Raw genomic sequence first — 18,357 nt, forward strand, 5'->3', positions numbered from 1 at the left:
GCCCTCCAGGGCCAGGGCCATGTGGGTTGGTTGGGGCGTGATGGGAATTGTAGTCCTCTAAAACTAAGAAGTCCCATTCCCATCATCCCCAGGTCATGTAGCCTGTCTGCGCCCTTGGCCCCCATCCTCCTCAAGCGATCTATGGAGCTGGATAATATATTATACGCGCACACACACACACACACAGGTTTGTGTATATACATATATAAACACACACACATATATACATGCATATATATAATATACACACAGTCATATATATATATATATATACACACACACACACTGACATATGTAATAGTTTTATACACACACACACACACACACAATATATATACACAGTCATATATAATGTTCATAATTTTATTGACTTGAATGTCAGTGTTAGAGACCTTGGAGAACAGTTCCCATCATCCCCAGACGGAAGAGATAGATGTCTTTATGAGAATTACTAGTTTGTCATTATATTTTACCACCAGATGAGGGTACCACTAGGATCTTTCATACTACAGCAAGTTGGCCTTTACACAGAAGGACAGCACTTTCTCACCTCAGTTAAATATATATACAGCATGCTGTGCTTCTCAGGTTTTCATGGGTCCAGGATATTTACTCTTTACAAATTAAGCACTGGAAGCAGAAGCAGGAGGATGGAGTTTGTATGTCCAGATCTCAGATTATGTATGGTATTAATGAAGTCTGTGTGAAATAGTGACAAAGTATACCTTTTTGTATCAGGGTGGGAAGCATCACTGCTAAACAGATAGTCAGCACCATCCTGGTTTGTAATCACTCCTCCTTCAGCAGCTGCAGAAAAAAAACATCACAAGGAGATATGGATGTTCTTTACAATATTTTGATTTTGGAAAATGGTCTTTGGATTTGCAGAGGTCTATCCCTTGCTTTCAGTGCTATGCTCTCAAAATGTCATTATGCAGGCTTTTGCTTTAAAAGAGACAGAATTACAAAATCTTTTCTGCATAATAAGGTGTGGTTCAAACCTTATAATTATTAATGAGATGTATTGAGCCATCGCCAATATTTGTGTGCATCCCGAGTTATTATGTGTACTGTTCTCTTACTGCCACCACAGCGTAGCCTATGAGCCTGTTCTTTATACAAGAAGCAAATGTATGCTTGAGATTTGTGTAAAGGCTATGTGGAGTAATTGTGGTTAAATTAAATATTCAGCTAAGACTGGGCATGCATGCCTCTGCAGTTGGAGTCTGGGTTTTTTTGGTTTACAACTCCCATCATCCCTAGCCAGAATAGGCAATGGTGAGGATTATGGGAATTGCAATCTAACAACATCTCACTCTTTCTCTAGGTTCAGAGGTTGTAGGTTATCGGAAATGCCCTGCTCAGGACTAACTGGAGCTGGTCCTTGGGAGACCATGGTCCAAAACACACTGCAGAACTAATCCAAACTGAGACTGCTTTAATTGTCCTGGCTCAATGCTAGGGAATTCTGGGAATTGTAGTTTTTGAGACATTTTGCCTTCTCTGTCGGAGAGCTCTGGTGCCACAATACACTAATTTCCTTTTTAATGTACTTTTTTCTATGTCTTTAATTGTACTGTTTTTTAATGTTGTGAAGCTGCTCTGAGTCCCAGTTCTGGGAAAAGAGTGGGATACAAATAAATTTAATAATAAATATAATAATAATAATAATAATAGTAGTAGTAGTAGTAGTAGTAGTAGTAGTAGTATACTGTCCTATATTATAGGACTCCCAGAAGTATCTTAGTGGGATTGTAGACTCTTGCATCTAGGGCCTGGAGATATGCCTTTCCATAGTGTGGGAAAGCCACTTTTATGGATTACCAGTCCCAGAATCCCCCCATCAGTATGGCCAGTCCACAAAAATAAAAAATCCAGCTGTTGTCCAGTTAGTTCAAAACACACTGCGGAAATAATCCCGTTTGAGACTACTTTAACTGTCCTTGCTCAGGGAATTCTGGGAACTGTACTTTTGTGAGACATTTAGCCTTTTCTTTCAGAGAGTTCTGGGGCCATAACAAACTACAATTCCCAGGATTCCCTAGCACTGAGCTAAGGCAGTTAAAGTGGTCTCAAACTGGATTTTTTCTGCAGCGTGTTTTGGACCTAACTGGATTACAGCTGGATTATTATTATTTTTTGTAGTTGCAGTTTACTGTGGCACCAGAGCTCTCTGACAGAAGGCTAAATGTTTCATAAAACTACAGTTCCCAGAATTCCCTAGTGTTGAGCCTGGGCAGTTAAAGCGCTCTCAGACTGGCTTATTTCTGCAGTATATTTTGGGTTTTGGTTTATTAAACTAGAAGTCTTTTAGGTCCAAAACACACTACAGAAATAATCCAGTTTGAGACCACTTTAACGGCCCTGGCTCAATGCTAAAGAATTCTGGGAACTGTAGTTTTTTTGAGACATTTATCCTTTTCTGTCAGAGTGCCATAATAAACTACAATTTCCCAGGATTCCCTAGTGTGGCATCCCCTGGAAAGCCCAGGGGCTGCACCCCCTCCCAGGATAGCAATGTCTACCGAGAATAGGATGTGATGGCCTCGCTGGCAAACCACGAGGTCATGACTCACCTTCTGGTTGACAATGCTTTATCCATAATTGGATAAGCCCATGTTGATTCGGCTGAGACAGTGTACACATCCTGTTCCCTTTGCTAATTAGGATTTTCCTGAATACACATTGGTCCCTGATTCTGCAAATTGCCTTCTGATGTACTATGAGATAATGAAAACCTAATGTAACCCTGATGTCAATAAAAGGGGCTGGCCAAGACCTGGCCAGAAGAAGCTTTGCACCCCCATTCCTGTCTCTGCGTCTCTCTGCCGCGACAGCTGGTGACCCCGACGTGATACGGAGAAGGTGGCTTTGGCCCAGCTCACTCGACTGGAATAGTCTGCGCACACATCCTCAAAGGATCCCGTGAGTATGGGAGGAACGCTGACCGCCAAGCAAAGGTCTCACGCTAGGGAGTTATAGTTAAGCAGTTGTCAAGGGATAAACAAATCACCCAGAGAAACATTAAAAATTTAGTCGCAGAGATCTCATGCCAGTGTCCCTGGTACCCAGAGAGGGGAATACTCTGCAGAGGAATGGGAGAAGATAGGCAATCATCTTAAGGCTGAGCCTCGTGCCGCGGCACCCCACTTGATTGCCTGGCAGGTGGTAAACACGGCCGTGGGACGGCTAAGCCAATCCACGGCCCCCAAATCCTGCCTACAGCCCCCCGCTCCTCTAGCCACATTAGCTCCTCCAGGAGATCCACCTGGTTACCCTGTTCCAGTGGTTGCTCCTCCCTTATCGCCTGTAAGGCCCCGGCTGGGAGTGGTAGAAGCAGGAATAGCTGAAGCAAAGACAAATCCTAAAGTCAGAACACTAGAAGTGGCCTGGCTTTAAACTCTACCTGAGTTGAAAGGTGGAGGGAATGCCAATAACCCCTAAGGTCTTGGCCAATTTTGGTTTGGAGCAAGTGGTTTTAACCCAGACTCTTCACTGGACAAACCTTTTAAGGTATGCACCAACTTCGGCTAAAAATTGGGTCTAAACCCTAAGCCAATCACGTCTAAGAGGCTTTACAGCTTCACGACAGACTTGGAGGACATTCTTCCAAAGAAAGGAACAGTAAGTTTTCTCAGCTTTTCTGCCCTTCATCCTCCCACTGGAGGATAAGACTCAGATAAGCTCCCAAAATTGCTAGGGCTTTCCCCAATAAAATGAAGAAAGAGATTAAAGAATTGATAGCCCAAGTCAACCTCCTCAAGGAGGAAAATTCCATTTTGGCAGCCAAGGTTCAAAAATGGGAAGCAACGTCAAATCAAGAACAAACCCATTTCTCCATCGCAGAAGCATGTATAATGGCAGATTTGTTAGGTCCCTTAAATCAGGAAACGAGCATAAAATGGATGATTCGGGCTGCAAATAGTTATCCATATGCTGCAGGATTTCATCTGACACAGTTGGCTAGGCTGTGCATGTCCTCTGTGGACAGAGACAACCTGGAAGCAGCAGTGATGTGTCGAAACCTTTTGTCCCAAGATATGTACTCTTGGATGGGACATATCTTGAGCCTATTGTGGCCAGGACAACTGGCCAAGGATTTATACTATGCACAAGAGCAAAAAACAAATGAGGGTCCAGAAACATACATGGCTAGGAAAATGTTGCTTGCAAGAATAGCTCGCCCCTCCAAAGCTATGAATAAAGAGTTCATGGGTGAGATATATAGAGGACTTCATCCCAAGAGCAAAGAGTCTCTGGGATGCCAAATCAAAGAGTCAGAGCTATTTGCGGGTTGGGAAACCTTTTCCCAGCACCTAAGGCAGCTCTCTTCAAAATTTCATCTGATGATAGCACAGAGACAAGAAAAGTCCCTAGCCCTAAAGAAGAAAGCTAGGGAAAATTCCCTTAAAAAAGGCTTTTTAGATCCATCTAAAAGCCCTACTCAGCCTTCCCTCATTCCCCAAAGAGAGATGGAAACACCCGAAGGCCTGCCTCACCATAGCAAGCAGAAATTGCCAGAGACCCCCAAGGGACTCCATTCCAAGAGCCCCTATATTACTAGTTGCTCTGTAAATCTCAGGAAAGCAAGCCCCCCTTGCCCAAACGGAAAGAAAAATGTCTCACTTTCTTTTGGAGACACCTCTGCTACTGTTCGGACTACAGTCTACAGAGAGATCAGAACCATACCCCAAATAAGCACTTCGAGGCCAAGAGGGTCAAAACCCCAGAAAACAGGGCATGGACTCAACCACAAAACCCCAAGCTTTGGAAACCTTTCCAGCCAGACATGCCAGAGAAAGGGAACCTCAGAGGTCATATTTCCCATTCCCGTGGTTCAGATTGGAGTGGCACTGGGAGATGTGTTTCCTGGAAGAGGCAAAAGCCCAGCTCCCTGGGAAAAACAGTGAAAATGGATGACACCATCTCAGCTTCAACCCAGCTCCTTGACCAAGAGGTGAGGCACACTGTTTCAGCCTCAGCTTCCAGAACAAAGACCTCAGAAGGTAGTTCTCGGAAAGGAATAGTAGAAACTGCTCTTTGAGAAACTCAAAACCCTGTAGGCATTTTAAGCATTTCAGAGAACTTTTGTAAGTGTTGGGATCTTAAAAGACAGGAAGTTTTCCTTCCCCTCAGTAAGTCCAGTTTATTCAGTAGTCGGTGTTTTTGCATTTCTGCATTTTCCTTTGTGCCCATGAGGCAAGTGGATAAGATCATTCAGTAGGAAATTCCAAATTGAGTAAGGACCCCCCCCCCTCTTCTGCTCCTGCTTTGCAAATTGAGATTGAGAAATGTCTCACTATTTTCTGTTGCTGGCACTCTACATGTGCTCAGGCAGAGTGACACTGTCTCAACTTTTGTCTCTACATTCTGTTTTCAGAGGATTCTGTATGCCTTTAGTTTGTTCTCTCCTATTTAATTGTGGAAATTGTAAAGGGACAGGAGTTTCTAGGTTCCCCCCCCCACTCAAATCTGTGTTAATTTTGCGTTTTTGATTGTGATAAAGCATAATTGAAATTCTCTTTGGATGCACAAATCTTACAGACAAAGAGAACATACCATTTTGTGGAATAAAATCAGTACTTAGAGTGTGCTTGGAAAACTATGTCTCATTCTTCTAGTAGTCAGCTTGTCTTGCCCTCTGTCTCCTTTATGTGTTTGATTTGCCCAGGCTTGGCTGGAGAATTGCAACAACTAAAGGTTGTTGTAGATCCTATTAACTGTTGCTTGTATTTGTTAATTTGCTTGTTTGTTTGGCTGTTTGTGATTTGCAAATGTGAAGACAGCTCCCTTCCTTTACTCCAAAGGTCTTTGCTGCATTGGTTTCTCAATAGGGATTAATTCCTGTTCTCAAGCGTCTTTTTCCTTGCTGTTAAGCTTCACTCTGGTCAGCACAGTCTATCTGTAAAAACTGTCTTGGCTAAAGTAGGAAAAAAGTTTTGTCTAAGTTGCTTTATATTCTCATGGCTAAAGGACTACATATCCCATCTACCTAATTTGTGGTACATGTTTAGAAACAGATTCTAGTCCTCTTGCACCTAGAAATTGTTCATTTGTCTGTCTGTTAATGTGTTTGGATTTGTGCTACACTTCTGCAACACATAAGCCTGAATTTCTTGTACTCTTCCTCCATTTGTGTTGTTTTGCTTCCTTCTTTTATACATTGTTTCCTAGAGAGAGAGCTTCTCTTACCAGCACAGTCTATCTGTCTCTCTTACTCTTCATCTGGGTTAGCTATAGTGGGATTACTGGAGGGAGGAGAACCCCCTCCTTCTCCTCTGCCTCGTCCTTTTTGTTCTGGAGTTTAATCCTGTACTCCATAGGTCTGCTTGCAGAAAAGGATTTGCTAAAATAGATTTCCTCATTTTTGCTAAAATTGGTATCCTACCTTCTTTACTAAAGTCTGCTATTGCCATTCTTCTATGTTTTCCCCTATGGATAGCCTTCTTCTATAAACAAAAAAGGGGGAATGCAACCTCCCCATCAACACAAAAAGGTTGTGAACCGGGTCATATCTGTTATATTTGATTTGCCTGGAATAATTTAATTGCACTGTCTGATTATTTATTTCCAACACAGAAACATTTTCTTCATTTTCCCTGCTGCTGTGGCCCTTGGTGTGATATTGACAGTTTCCAGAGACAGCGGAAAGGACCAGCAACCCCCGTCATTTGGGAAAGAGGCTGTGCAGCAGTGTCAACCCCAATAGGCACAGTGTGGACATCAGCCAAGTATCTTAAACCCACAGAACCTAATATTTCAACCCACTCAACAATTTCACATGATGCTAAATCATGAACAACATGAACTTAGAAATGCCACTCTGGACAATGGAGCAGCCATAGACTATTTACTTTTGCTATGTGAAGAAATCAAAAATATGTGCTGTATTAACCCATAATTCTGTGTTAACTGTTGTACTTGGTTTATTATGTTTGACCAGTGGAGCCCCTTCAGCCCAGTGGTATCAAAGGGGAGATCAAAATGTTTGGGAAAGGGGATTTCATTTATATATATCCATGTTTTGTTGCCACCTGGATAGTTTTTTAATTGTAACTGTCAAACTTATAATTCTATACCTGCCAATGTGTCTGATGGCACACAGTGCTGTCTGAGTAGGCTTGTTCCTGTTCTCCTACACCCTTCTATCTTGGATGTTTCCAGGGTTCAAAGAGCAGTAACACTCACCTCTGACTACAATATACCTCCATAGCCCAACTGAATACTTTTGCTGTGTGAAGACGTCAAGATATGTGTTGTTTCAAATTGTCAGATAACTCTTGTTCCATTAATAATTTGATTGAAGAGCTACATGATTTACCTGACTCAGGTCCACCAGAACATTGGATATTCTGGATTATGAAGCTGATTGATTTACTATTTGCCAGACCTTCATTGGCTGAAAAGACTTCTTGTATATGGCATTATCATTTTTGTATTATGATCCTATTTTGCCATCTCATCCAATGTGTTCTTGCTTTGTGTTCTAGGTTTTCGCAAAAGACAATGACAACCACGGAAAAGCAGCTGGTCGCAGGATATGTACACCAGCTCATAAAAAACAAAAAAGAGGGAGATGTGGCATCCCCTGGAAAGCCCAGGGGCTGCACCCCCTCCCAGGATAGCAATGTCTACCGAGAATAGGATGTGATGGCCTCGCTGGCAAACCACGAGGTCATGACTCACCTTCTGGTTGACAATGCTTTATCCATAATTGGATAAGCCCATGTTGATTCGGCTGAGACAGTGTACACATCCTGTTCCCTTTGCTAATTAGGATTTTCCTGAATACACATTGGTCCCTGATTCTGCAAATTGCCTTCTGATGTACTATGAGATAATGAAAACCTAATGTAACCCTGATGTCAATAAAAGGGGCTGGCCAAGACCTGGCCAGAAGAAGCTTTGCACCCCCATTCCTGTCTCTGCGTCTCTCTGCCGCGACACCCTAGCACTGAACCAGGGCAGTTAAAGCGGTCTCAAAATAGATTATTTCTGCAGCGTGTTTTGAACCTTATAGTTATCCAAAAGGAGTAACTCTTCCACATTCTTAACCTTTCCTGTTTTGAATTTTATTGAGATTTTAAATGTTTTATCCGTGAGCCGCCTTGGGTCCCTTCGGGGAGAAAGGCAGCATATAAACGAAATAAATAAACAAGCAAATACATAATTTCTTGGCCTCTTCTTTTGGTTTTAATATGTGCCTCAAGATTGCTTGTTATGCTCTTCTGTTTATACAGGAATGGTCACTCCAGAACAATCATATCTTCCCCATAAGTCTACCTTAGAAAAGTGTTTGAAAGTTAAGAAATAAAGTATTACAAATATGACAGGAAGGAAGGAAGGAAGGAAGGAAGGAAGGAAGGAAGGAAAATAAGTTCATTCTGTTGTCTCTTCAGAAGTTAGAAACGTAATTGTCTCGTTGCCCCACTCCATTAACATCAACACATTTCTCTCGGGGAAAGACTAGTTTTGGCTTTTCCTTTTTGCCCTTGCTTTTTCCCTCACACTGATTTCTTTTCCTCCTTCAGTCAGGGCTTATTTCCCTCACCCCAAAATCTGCAGAGTTCTTCACTGACACTTTGGGAGAACCAGGCAACGCCGCCATTGAACATCTTGACCTGAGAAGTAGGCCTTCTTAGAGGCCTTCACTTTCCTGCCTTTTCTTTTGATACAGTGAAATCAAAACAATTTTGGAATGGAAAACAAGGATTCTATTGATCTCTAGCATTGTGCCATTTTTGCATTTTTGACCATCTCTTTCTTTCTCTCTCTCTCTCTCTCTCACACACACATAGACACACGCCTTTCAACTATGAAACATATTCAGAGGTAGCCATGTTGGCCATATAGCAAAATACCGTCTATACTCGACCTCATGTATAAGTCGAGGTAAGGTTTTGGGGCCAAAATTATTATGAATTTTTATATGACCCGTGGATATTATCACACAAAGGACACTATCACACAAAGACAGGATAGGGATGGGATCGTTCCCCTGTCCTTTTCCCGTCGTTAACCCATCCGTGACTGTGATAGCGTGAAAGGCTTTCAAATCGTAGCACTGAGCCCACCATTAAAGCAGCGTTGCAGTAACGCAAACATCCATTAATGCAAAATGCCAGCCAGTGACGCTTTAATGAGAGTTAATGACGGGATCGGCGCAACGTCTTCTGAACGTCTTTTGCGCAATCGGCATCAATTGCTCTTTTCAGATGGGTTAATGATGGGATTGGCACGATGTCTTCTGAAAGTCTTTTGCATAGTAGCAATCAATTGCACTTTTCAGACGGGTTAATTACGGGATCGGCACACCGTCTTCTGAAAGTCTTTTGCATTACATAATGGCGCCGCCATTAGGGACAGCCCCCATTGTAACCAGTGGCGGTGTGGCTGCATGCATGTGCCACCACTGGGGACAGTGGAGGCTTAACTAAAGTTACATTGTCCATAATGGCGGCCACAGCCACTTGCACACACCACCAATGGGGACAACAGAGGCTGTCCCTAATGGTGGCACGGCCATATGCACATGCCACCATTGGGGACAACGGGACTTGAGCATCTATAGATGTTGGTATTTGCAGGGAGGTCCAGAACAAATCCTCTGTGGATACTGAGGTCCCATTGTAGTTGCATACTCAAATAATATTTTTTCATTTCCCCTTGTTCTGACTGCCCACCTGCACTCCCAGTGCATTAGATGCATACCTGTATGGTTACTTAGAATAATAGAATCCTAGAGTTGGAAGAGACCCCCCCCCCATGGACCATCCATTCCAACCCCCTGCCATGCAGGAACTCTCAATCAAAGCAACACTGTCAACAGTGGAGCATCTCCTTCTTTGGAGGCTTTTAAACTGAGGCTGGATGGCCATCTGTTGGGAATGCTTTGATTGAGACTTTTGGGGTCTCCCTGTCAAGAAGTTCCTTCTAATGTTGCTACAAGTGTTGCCTGTGCCCCCTCTAATTTAATCAGTCATTTTAAAAACTTAATTCCTAGGAAAGTGTTGGATTGTCAGCATATGGTACAATCTTATTCAGGCCTACTTAAAGGAAATTCTACTGAATTTGATAATGCTTACTCCCAGGAAAGTGTTTTATAGTGCTTGTCCCTGAGACAGGGGTGTTATTCTGACAGCGAAAATAATACCAGTAAAATGTGGGTTGAATCTATGTTGTTCACATGCATTTCGAATGCACCTGAGTACATTTGGAGGGGGACTGTCAAAAAAACCACTTAACCTAGGATAATTGGTCTTTAGGGGTTTTCTGAGTTTTCCTAAATGATTTGCATTGTCACATGGGTGAATAACTGATGCAATACACCCAGGATAAACTGGGATAAAACTCTGCATGCCTTGAATGTGTTTCAAATACATCTACATCACTGACTCCATCTTTATTTGCAGTGCTGACACGTGTGAGCAACAGAACTCACAGAGATGTTCACAGATACGGTTCTGATAAAAAATAGAGTGAACAACAAAACCAGAATGTGTGAGTGAGATTAGTTGCATAGTCCTGCTAAAACCACAACATCTGAATCACCCTACTCAAAAGGACATGTAAAGGTAAGCCCTCGGGCATCAAAAAGGCGCATTTTAGGCTGAAATGAGAGGAATGTAATGCATTCCAATAGGACTGATATCGAGGTAAGGACACATTATTTTGCCTGTGTTAATTCAACACCAAAGTCTGCTTGAAAATATCTAATAATATGAGGCAATGATAAAATTAGAGCTTCACTTTCAGTTGACAGTAGTTCCTGTATATCAGTCTCAGTAAATATTTTACTGGGCATAAAACCTGAACAACTCAGAGAAGAATATCTATAGGCATAAACATTTGCCCTTCATAAATATATTTTATATGTATTCAAGAATCAACCAGCACAGTGCAGAATTTAGTTGCTCTTTTATTAGATTTAATCAAACCAATACAAAAGAATCCACTTAAATCTTTGTTTGAGGTTAGTTATTTGCTCAGTTATTACTTTCCAAAATCCAGAGCTCTTAAGAGTCTTTACATCTTTTCATTTTTGCTTCTGTTTTGAATAAGTTGAAATTTCCACTAAACTTTGCCCCTATTGCTGAATTCAGAGTCTGTAAAATCACTTTGTTGGACTACAACTCCAAGAAATTCCTAACCAGCATTCCCATGTTTTCTGTGAATTCTGGGGGCTGTAGTCCAAAAATGCAAATCATCCATGTTCTAAGTTAAATTTTTTATAATAAAAGTATATTTGGACAATTTTAACAAGGATCTAAATTTGCTTTGCAAAATGAATGTGCAAAGGTTTTAATTATTTCCTTAGTTTTAATTTTTGCTGTTGTTTAAAGAATGGACTGTAGATACATTAACTACAGACAGCTCCCCTGAAGTGAACCTCTTTCCTGTTTGACTCTATGACTAGGAATTATCAGCACACAGAGTCTATGGATCTAAATTGTGGTGCCACAGGCTGTGGGATCCTGACACCTTTTCAGACATGACAGAACTAAAATTCTGTATTAAAATCTGCACAGCTGTACTACTGGAAGGTTAAGGATAACAATCAGTGCAGGAATTCCAATGGGTGGTTTTGCACCAGTGGTAAAGCTGAAGTAGGGTCCTAAGAGGTGTCCAAAGTCACCAACTATCCCCTTTCATTGGCACTGGAACTGTAGCACTGGATCCTAAAAGCTGCCTGTGTGTAGTAATTCATAGACACTAAGAGATCTGTTTTTCCATATGGACTTTATTCTTACCATTTGTCTACATACTATAACCAACAATTCTCAGTGGTTCGCTGTTTTTTCCAGCATCATTCAAGCATGGACAAAAATAGGGGTACAGTTTCTCTGTGAAAGTGTCTGTGAAAGTGTAGATGTGAGACGTTTGGTTAGTATCATAAAAGGACACCTGACCACCTTCATAATCCAAAAATATCCCAATTCTACAGGGAAGGCTGTCCAGGCTCAGACATTTTGGCTGTATATCTACAGCCGTGAACTCATCCTTATTCCTTAGCTTTATGAGCCAGTGACCCTCTTTGGGTGACAGTGGGTAGTTCCCTTTACGTTTAATGCTCTCTCTTACAACTCCCAGTGTCCATTTAGTCTTCTTTTGTACCTCCACTTCCCAGTAGTGCTTCCCAGAGGTGAATCCTTCTGAGCCCAGGACAGAAACACTACAATCAAATCTCTCTGGAGTGTCTTGAAGTGTCTTCTTTATGTCACTATGATACACATAGGTTAGCTCTTCAGAGAGAACCAAGTTTGGATGTGCTGTTTTGGGGTCCAGAGTCATGCAGGATATGTCTGGTTAAGATGGAAGAACAGAATGATTGTACATAGCAGCTTTTAAAAGTGATGATCACACAATAGACAAGGCCATGCTATAATAACAGAATAATCACAGAATCATAGGACTCAATCACACGGGGATGATTTATTGCTATTTATTGCCTGTTTATTCCTGGGATAATGGCACTTTAATCACGACATCATGTGAAAATGTTAGTTGCAATTGCGCTATTTCCACAGGATAATCGCTGTTGAAATCCCCGATTTTCCCTGTGTGATAAAGTCCATAGAGATGGAAGAGACCTCAAGGGCAATCCGATCCAAACCCCTGCCAGGCAGGAACACACAATCAAGATTCAACGGACAGTCTAGTTTTCATTTGTGTCTGAAATGGGAGTCTTTCACTTCTAACTATTGTCACAGAGTCAGAACCACATGATTCAACAACCTTACTGAAGATAAGCATGTATGACAATAGAAAGTGTCTGCATAGAAGGGAAACCATCTGGAAGTGCATACAGATTGTTGTTAGTTCCATCACAGAAGAAAAATGGGTTCAAATGTAATAAATAATTGTTTTAAAGTGGGTGAATTTAAAGTTACTGCCTGAATTTCCTTGAAAATTAGGCAAAGGTTCTAACAGCTTCAACAGTAGTAATGCTACTGTCTACAGTAGTGTTTACACCCTGAAAGCTGTAATTGCATCATATGCAATTATATAATGAAACTGTTATGGAACCAGATGCATTCTCCACCCAGATGAATACACACAATGTCATTTCTAGCATTTTGTCCATGCATTTTCCTGCAAAAATGTCTATCTGCCCTATTGACACCAAATGAGAGATTTCTTTCTTTAAGGTTTAACAATGATTTAATATTTTGAAGTCTGAAATTATGTATTGCTAGTTTGTATTCTGATTTTTGTGCCTACAGTTTTCCTTTAGTTTAATCAACAACCACTTCCCACTCCATTTAAACATTTTCCCCAGTAACTTCAAAAGGCATTTGCTTTTCTGAAACAAATGGGCAGGTAGTTTCATTTGATTAAGGAGAAAGAAGCAGCAGAAGATGACTTTCGCTGATCTTTCTTAGAGCCTACCTTTTATCCACTTAACTTTGATTTAAAGATGGGTAACCTAAACTAGACCACAGCTTTACCTGGACAAAGAATGGATTTCATTTCCTTCCACACAGAATAATGCATGGGGCCCTTGAATACCCCTGCATTCAGAGTAGCAGTCACCAGTTCACCAAGAGATGAATTTTCAGTTTTCAGTTCCATCCTGCACAAATCATTAATTCACACTTCAGTTAGCAAAAAGAGATGGTACCTGGAAAAGTTACAATTGTTATAATGCTTCATAAATAGCAATGCTGAGTAGATGATGTGCTTGTTAGATCTGTTTTATTTTTTCACTAGAACCCCTAAGTCCACCAACCAGAATCTGGTACAAAGAATTCCGAGTTCTGGAATATGTTTTGAGTATCATCACTGAATGGTGTTCTGTGTTCTTCCATGTACAAATCAATGGTCATTCCACATTTTCTTCATTTAAACAGTGTAATTTACAACAGGAATAATCATTTTGCTGATTTAATATGAGCCACTCAGAGATCTACCTAGACTTAGATCGCTGTTTAGTTTCTGTCCGATTCATGTTCATATAGATCCTATTTAGGAACATTTCCTTTCCTTTACATGACAGAATCTTCATTTGATGTTACTAATCTACAGTCTACCTTCTACTAATCTACAGTTTACCTTCTCATTTCTCACTCTTAAAAAGAAAAAACTTTTATAGAAAATAAACTATCCAGAAGTAGTCCTGTTCAAGGTTCATAACAAAAAGAGGATCTTTGTTCTGTTGTTATTAGTTCCCAGCTCCTGGCTTAGATTTAACAAACTGGTTAGTTCATACCAGAAATCAGTTGTTTCCACTATCCATCTCTGCTGCATATTTAGAAAGGAGAGAAGGGGGAGTACTCAAAATTGTTTGTTCCCATGACATTAAATGCTGGTTTACCATTCTGCCTGAATTAGTCCTACTAATCTGTAAAAATGCATGAGATTACTTTTAGGTACATACACCAATCATAAGCTTTTATGTAAGTGCTTGTACCTGTGAGGATTGAAACAGAAATTGGAATGGAAAATATTGGAGTGGTAGGATAGTGCTCTTGGATCTGGATCATCTCAGTTATGGATGGTGTCAGTTGTCATTATATTTATTTGTCATAAAACTAATTTTCCAAAATTGGCTCAAGATAAAGGGCAGTCTTTGGCATAAGATGTAATGGGCATACACAAATACTGCACAAGGACCCTGTTCAATTGACTTTCTAATAAGACTGCAGAGACAGCCCTAAGTGAGTCCCTCTATAATCCTGTACAATTGCCTCTCTGTATCCACAGATTTTGCATCCACAGATTCAACCATCCATGGACTGAGAATATTTAAAACAAAACAAAACAAAACAAAAAAAAAACTCCAGCAGATAGCAAGGGCCCACTGTAGTAGGCCTGTTCAAGTTGGTACAGAACATATAGTAGCAGGGAGATGTAATCAGCAACTTCTATGTGATGGGGCTGTTGTGCATATATTGTTCACACTATCCCCTTCATGCGCTGATTACTGAATAGGGCTCATGTTGCATTAAAACGTGCCTGCTGAAACAGTTTGAGAATACCTTTTTATTGACTTCTCCTTACCTTTCTATAAAAGCTTTTATTCCCTGTCAGAGAAAAGGAAGAAAAAAAGGGGGTTACTATATTGTTGTTGTTGTGTGCCTTTCTAGCTTATAGCAACCCTAATGTGAACCTATGATGGGGGTTTCTTGACAGTTTCTTGATAGAGGGGTTGCCATTGCCATCCTCTGAGGTTGAGAGAGTGTAATTTGCCCAAGGCCACCCAGTGGGTTTCATGGCCGCGTTGGGAATCAAACACTGCTCTCCAGAGTCATAGTCCATCATTATTATGACAGCTGCCTTTATAGGACACACTTTCAGAATGTGAGCAACTCAGGGACCGTCAGTGTATTGCACATACAATGTCATTTAGATAGATATGCCTTTCTAGAGCAAGGTATTTGATTCTGTCACAGAGTGGCCTCCATGTTGTATTCATAAAGACCTGAGAAGCTGTCTTTACCACCACAGCTCTGCAAGCAACTACTGCTAGTGGCTTCCATATCAGTGGCTCCATTAATCTGCTCCTGGTTTTAGTTTGAATATTAATGGAGTTATTCAAGGCGCTGAGACTATTTGGGATGTAAACAGTCAGCATTTTGCATAACTCCATTAAGGTCTGGACTCTGGAGTAAAATCTGCAGCAGATTCACTATGGAAGCCACCAGTCAACACAGTTTCCAAGACTATTAAAGTTACTGTATTGTTCTTGGTGTGGTCAGGACTATAGTCTGGTCCTGTGGGTCTTGGCTCCTTTGATGAGATTCTTGGTCTGGACCCCCCCCCCCTTCTGTTAGATAAAATGAATGGTGTGTGCTGCCGCGCTGCTGCACCTAAGCCCCATTATAATGGTGGCACTTAGTCTGGAACCCCCCCTTCCCAAAATCCTGGCTACGTCCCTGTTGGCTCTTCTCCACTTTGTCAATTTTCATGTTAAAAGGTACATTTCTAGACTTTTAAAATGTGGGAATATAGGAAAAAGGAGGCAAGCAGGAGACTACCAAGACTGGCTTCCTCCCTTTGCCAGCAGCTCTCATTCATCGGAGCTATGGGGTGGCTGCCTGCCTGGGACAACATGAGTTATTACACTGGAGTGATACCAACTCTAGTGACACCATTGTTTAGTTGTAACACAAATATGTATTATAATTAAATCAACTTATAGTATTTTATAATAAATAAATATTCATGCTACATTGCCTCTGTACCACTGGTCAGTTTAAAATAGTCTGTAAATTAACATATCCTGGAGTTAGGCTGTAATTTATGTATAGTGGAGAAGAGTAGGTAGGGCGTTTGACTTCTGGAAAGAAAACTGAACTCTTAAGGATGCTAGGTATGGAGTAAATTGTTCTGGGTTTAGGGACTGGGTTCATTTTGCCACTGCAATGTTTAGGACCAGTGTCCTAGTGCACAGAACTTGTTTGCTGTTCCTTTTGAGAGAGGGGTAGTTTGGAACGAAATCTGAATGCAGGATTATAGCTAGCAAGATAAAAAAATTGTAAATCAACAACAGACACTGTTTAAACCTGTATTATAATCCTGGTTTATTTTGATCCGCCTAACTATAATCCCAGATTTATGAAATTATATGTTGCACAAAGCTATCCCTAATTTGTCTGTTCACATGGCTACGCACATGAACTGTATGCACCAGCAGAATGCTTGGTTACATGATGGTTTATTAAAACAGGATTTCTAGTTTAAAAGATGTGGAAACACGGCCAATGGAATTTACTTGCACATATTTAACACTATGCTGCACACAATACCAGGCAGAGATGGATAGGAGAGTTTTCTCAGGGTATCTTCCTATATACAGTATATTTGAAGACAACATCCCCGAAATCAAATTTTCAAGATCTGAAGAAGCTGGCAGAGCCATTGTTTGTGAATCTCTTCAAGGATTTCCAACAGTGCATACAGTATTTGAAAATCATAAATAAGAAATGAGTTTAGCTTTTGAAATCATGGCATTTGAAAGTAAATTTTGTCTGCGCACATGTCTTTTACACGTTTGATTTCTCTCATTTCAAGAGTGGCTTGTCACATTGTTGGCAGTGTGCGTGGCCTCAACCATTTACCAAAAATCTTGCTGCATATCTCAGAATCATAGAATTGGAAGAGACCACCATGGCCATCTAGTCCAAACCCCTGCCATGCAGGAATTCACAATGAAAGCACCCCTGACAGATGGCCATCCAACCTCTATTTGAAGACTTCCAAAGAAGGAGATTCTTGTCAGAAACTTGTCTTTCACTATACCAAAATCAGGATGATTCCTATGCATTTATAGGGGGATGTGGTATGATCAGATGAATAGAGGCTGGGAAGCAGTGGCATCATGAGGCTTGTTGTCACCTGGTATCACCCCTGCCCCATTGACCTCCTCCCATACCACACCATTTGCTGTTGTGTGCCTTCAAGTTGTTTCCAATTTATGGTGACCCTAAGGGGAACCTATGATGGGGTTTTCTTGGAAAGGTCCTTCAGAGAAAGTTGCCATTTTCATCCTCTGAGGCTGAGAGAGAGCGACTTGCCCAAGGTCACCCTGTGGGTTTACATGTCCAAGCCAGGATTCGAACCCTGGTCTCCACAGTCACAGTCCAACATTCAAACCACTACACCATGCTGGCTCTATACCACCCTCAGCTGCATCCATACACACAAACCACATGCAGCCCATACAGAATCCTTAACAATGTTTTTGTACTAATGTTACTCATACGTTGTAATTCCTGTATCTCACTGAAGGTAATGGCAATAGTAGTGACATAAACAACGACCAAACTTAAAATTACACCTTGTATGCACTGTCTAAATGTATTCACATTTACATAGTTTCATGCGGCAGAAGTGAATATCTGGTAAAGGCAGACGGCGAGGGAGGAAGGTATTTCTCTGGCCCCTGAGGCATAACAACACACACAAACACATGCAAACACATCCCTACCTTCCAGCTAGCCAGGCTCAGAAAGTGGAGAGACCTCCTTGCTCTCTGCTCTGTTTGGGAGGGAGGAAAGTATCTCTCTGCCCCCCTGAGCCCACGCACCCTTCATGCTTTCCACCCAGATGGAGTGGACAGAGAGACACATTCATTGCTTGCAGTAACCAGCAGCAAGTGGAGAGCTTTTCTTTCCCTGCTGGGCACTTTTGGGGAACAGTGGTGTCACCCCATTTAGGGTGCCACTTGGCGCATTTTGCACCCCCCGCACCCTCCATTGATGCCACTGCTGGGAAGCACAATAGAATGAGGGTGAAACTGGCAGAGGGCAGAGTAGGATGTACAGTCAGCCCTCCACATTCGTGGCTTTGACCTTTGTGAGTTCAATTAATACATTCGCTCTAGGACTCTCCAGTTCCTCCAGTGCGGTTCTATGG

General features: G+C 41.4%; 1 protein-coding gene across 1 annotated transcript; it reads right to left on the reverse strand.

The window, feature by feature from the left end:
- Positions 1-10,923: 10,923 nt before the first annotated feature.
- On the reverse strand, positions 10,924-15,017 carry LOC149307269 (E3 ubiquitin-protein ligase TRIM69-like). The gene is made up of 3 exons (XM_089537681.1): positions 15,001-15,017; positions 13,449-13,573; positions 10,924-12,302 (listed from the first exon to the last, which is right to left on the reverse strand). Exons 2-3 carry the CDS (start codon positions 13,570-13,572, stop codon positions 11,758-11,760), a joined length of 669 nt encoding a protein of 222 aa, XP_089393807.1. The 5' UTR covers position 13,573; positions 15,001-15,017; the 3' UTR covers positions 10,924-11,757.
- Between the last annotated feature and the right edge of the window lie 3,340 nt (positions 15,018-18,357).

The sequence above is a fragment of the Sceloporus occidentalis genome, unplaced genomic scaffold (genome assembly GCF_023333645.1).
Source record: "Sceloporus occidentalis isolate IW3139 unplaced genomic scaffold, rSceOcc1.0.p SCAF_9, whole genome shotgun sequence".
In the NCBI taxonomy this organism is placed as follows: Eukaryota; Metazoa; Chordata; class Lepidosauria; order Squamata; family Phrynosomatidae; genus Sceloporus; species Sceloporus occidentalis.

Excerpts from the sequence above, each read along its gene's own strand:
- LOC149307269 (XM_089537681.1), bottom strand. The coding sequence starts at position 13,572 with ATGGAACTGAAAACTGAAAATTCATCTCTTGGTGAACTGGTGACTGCT. Across the intron at positions 12,303-13,448 it reads GAAATCCATTCTTTGTCCAG|ACATATCCTGCATGACTCTG; the intron begins GTAAAGCTGTGG and ends CATCTTAACCAG.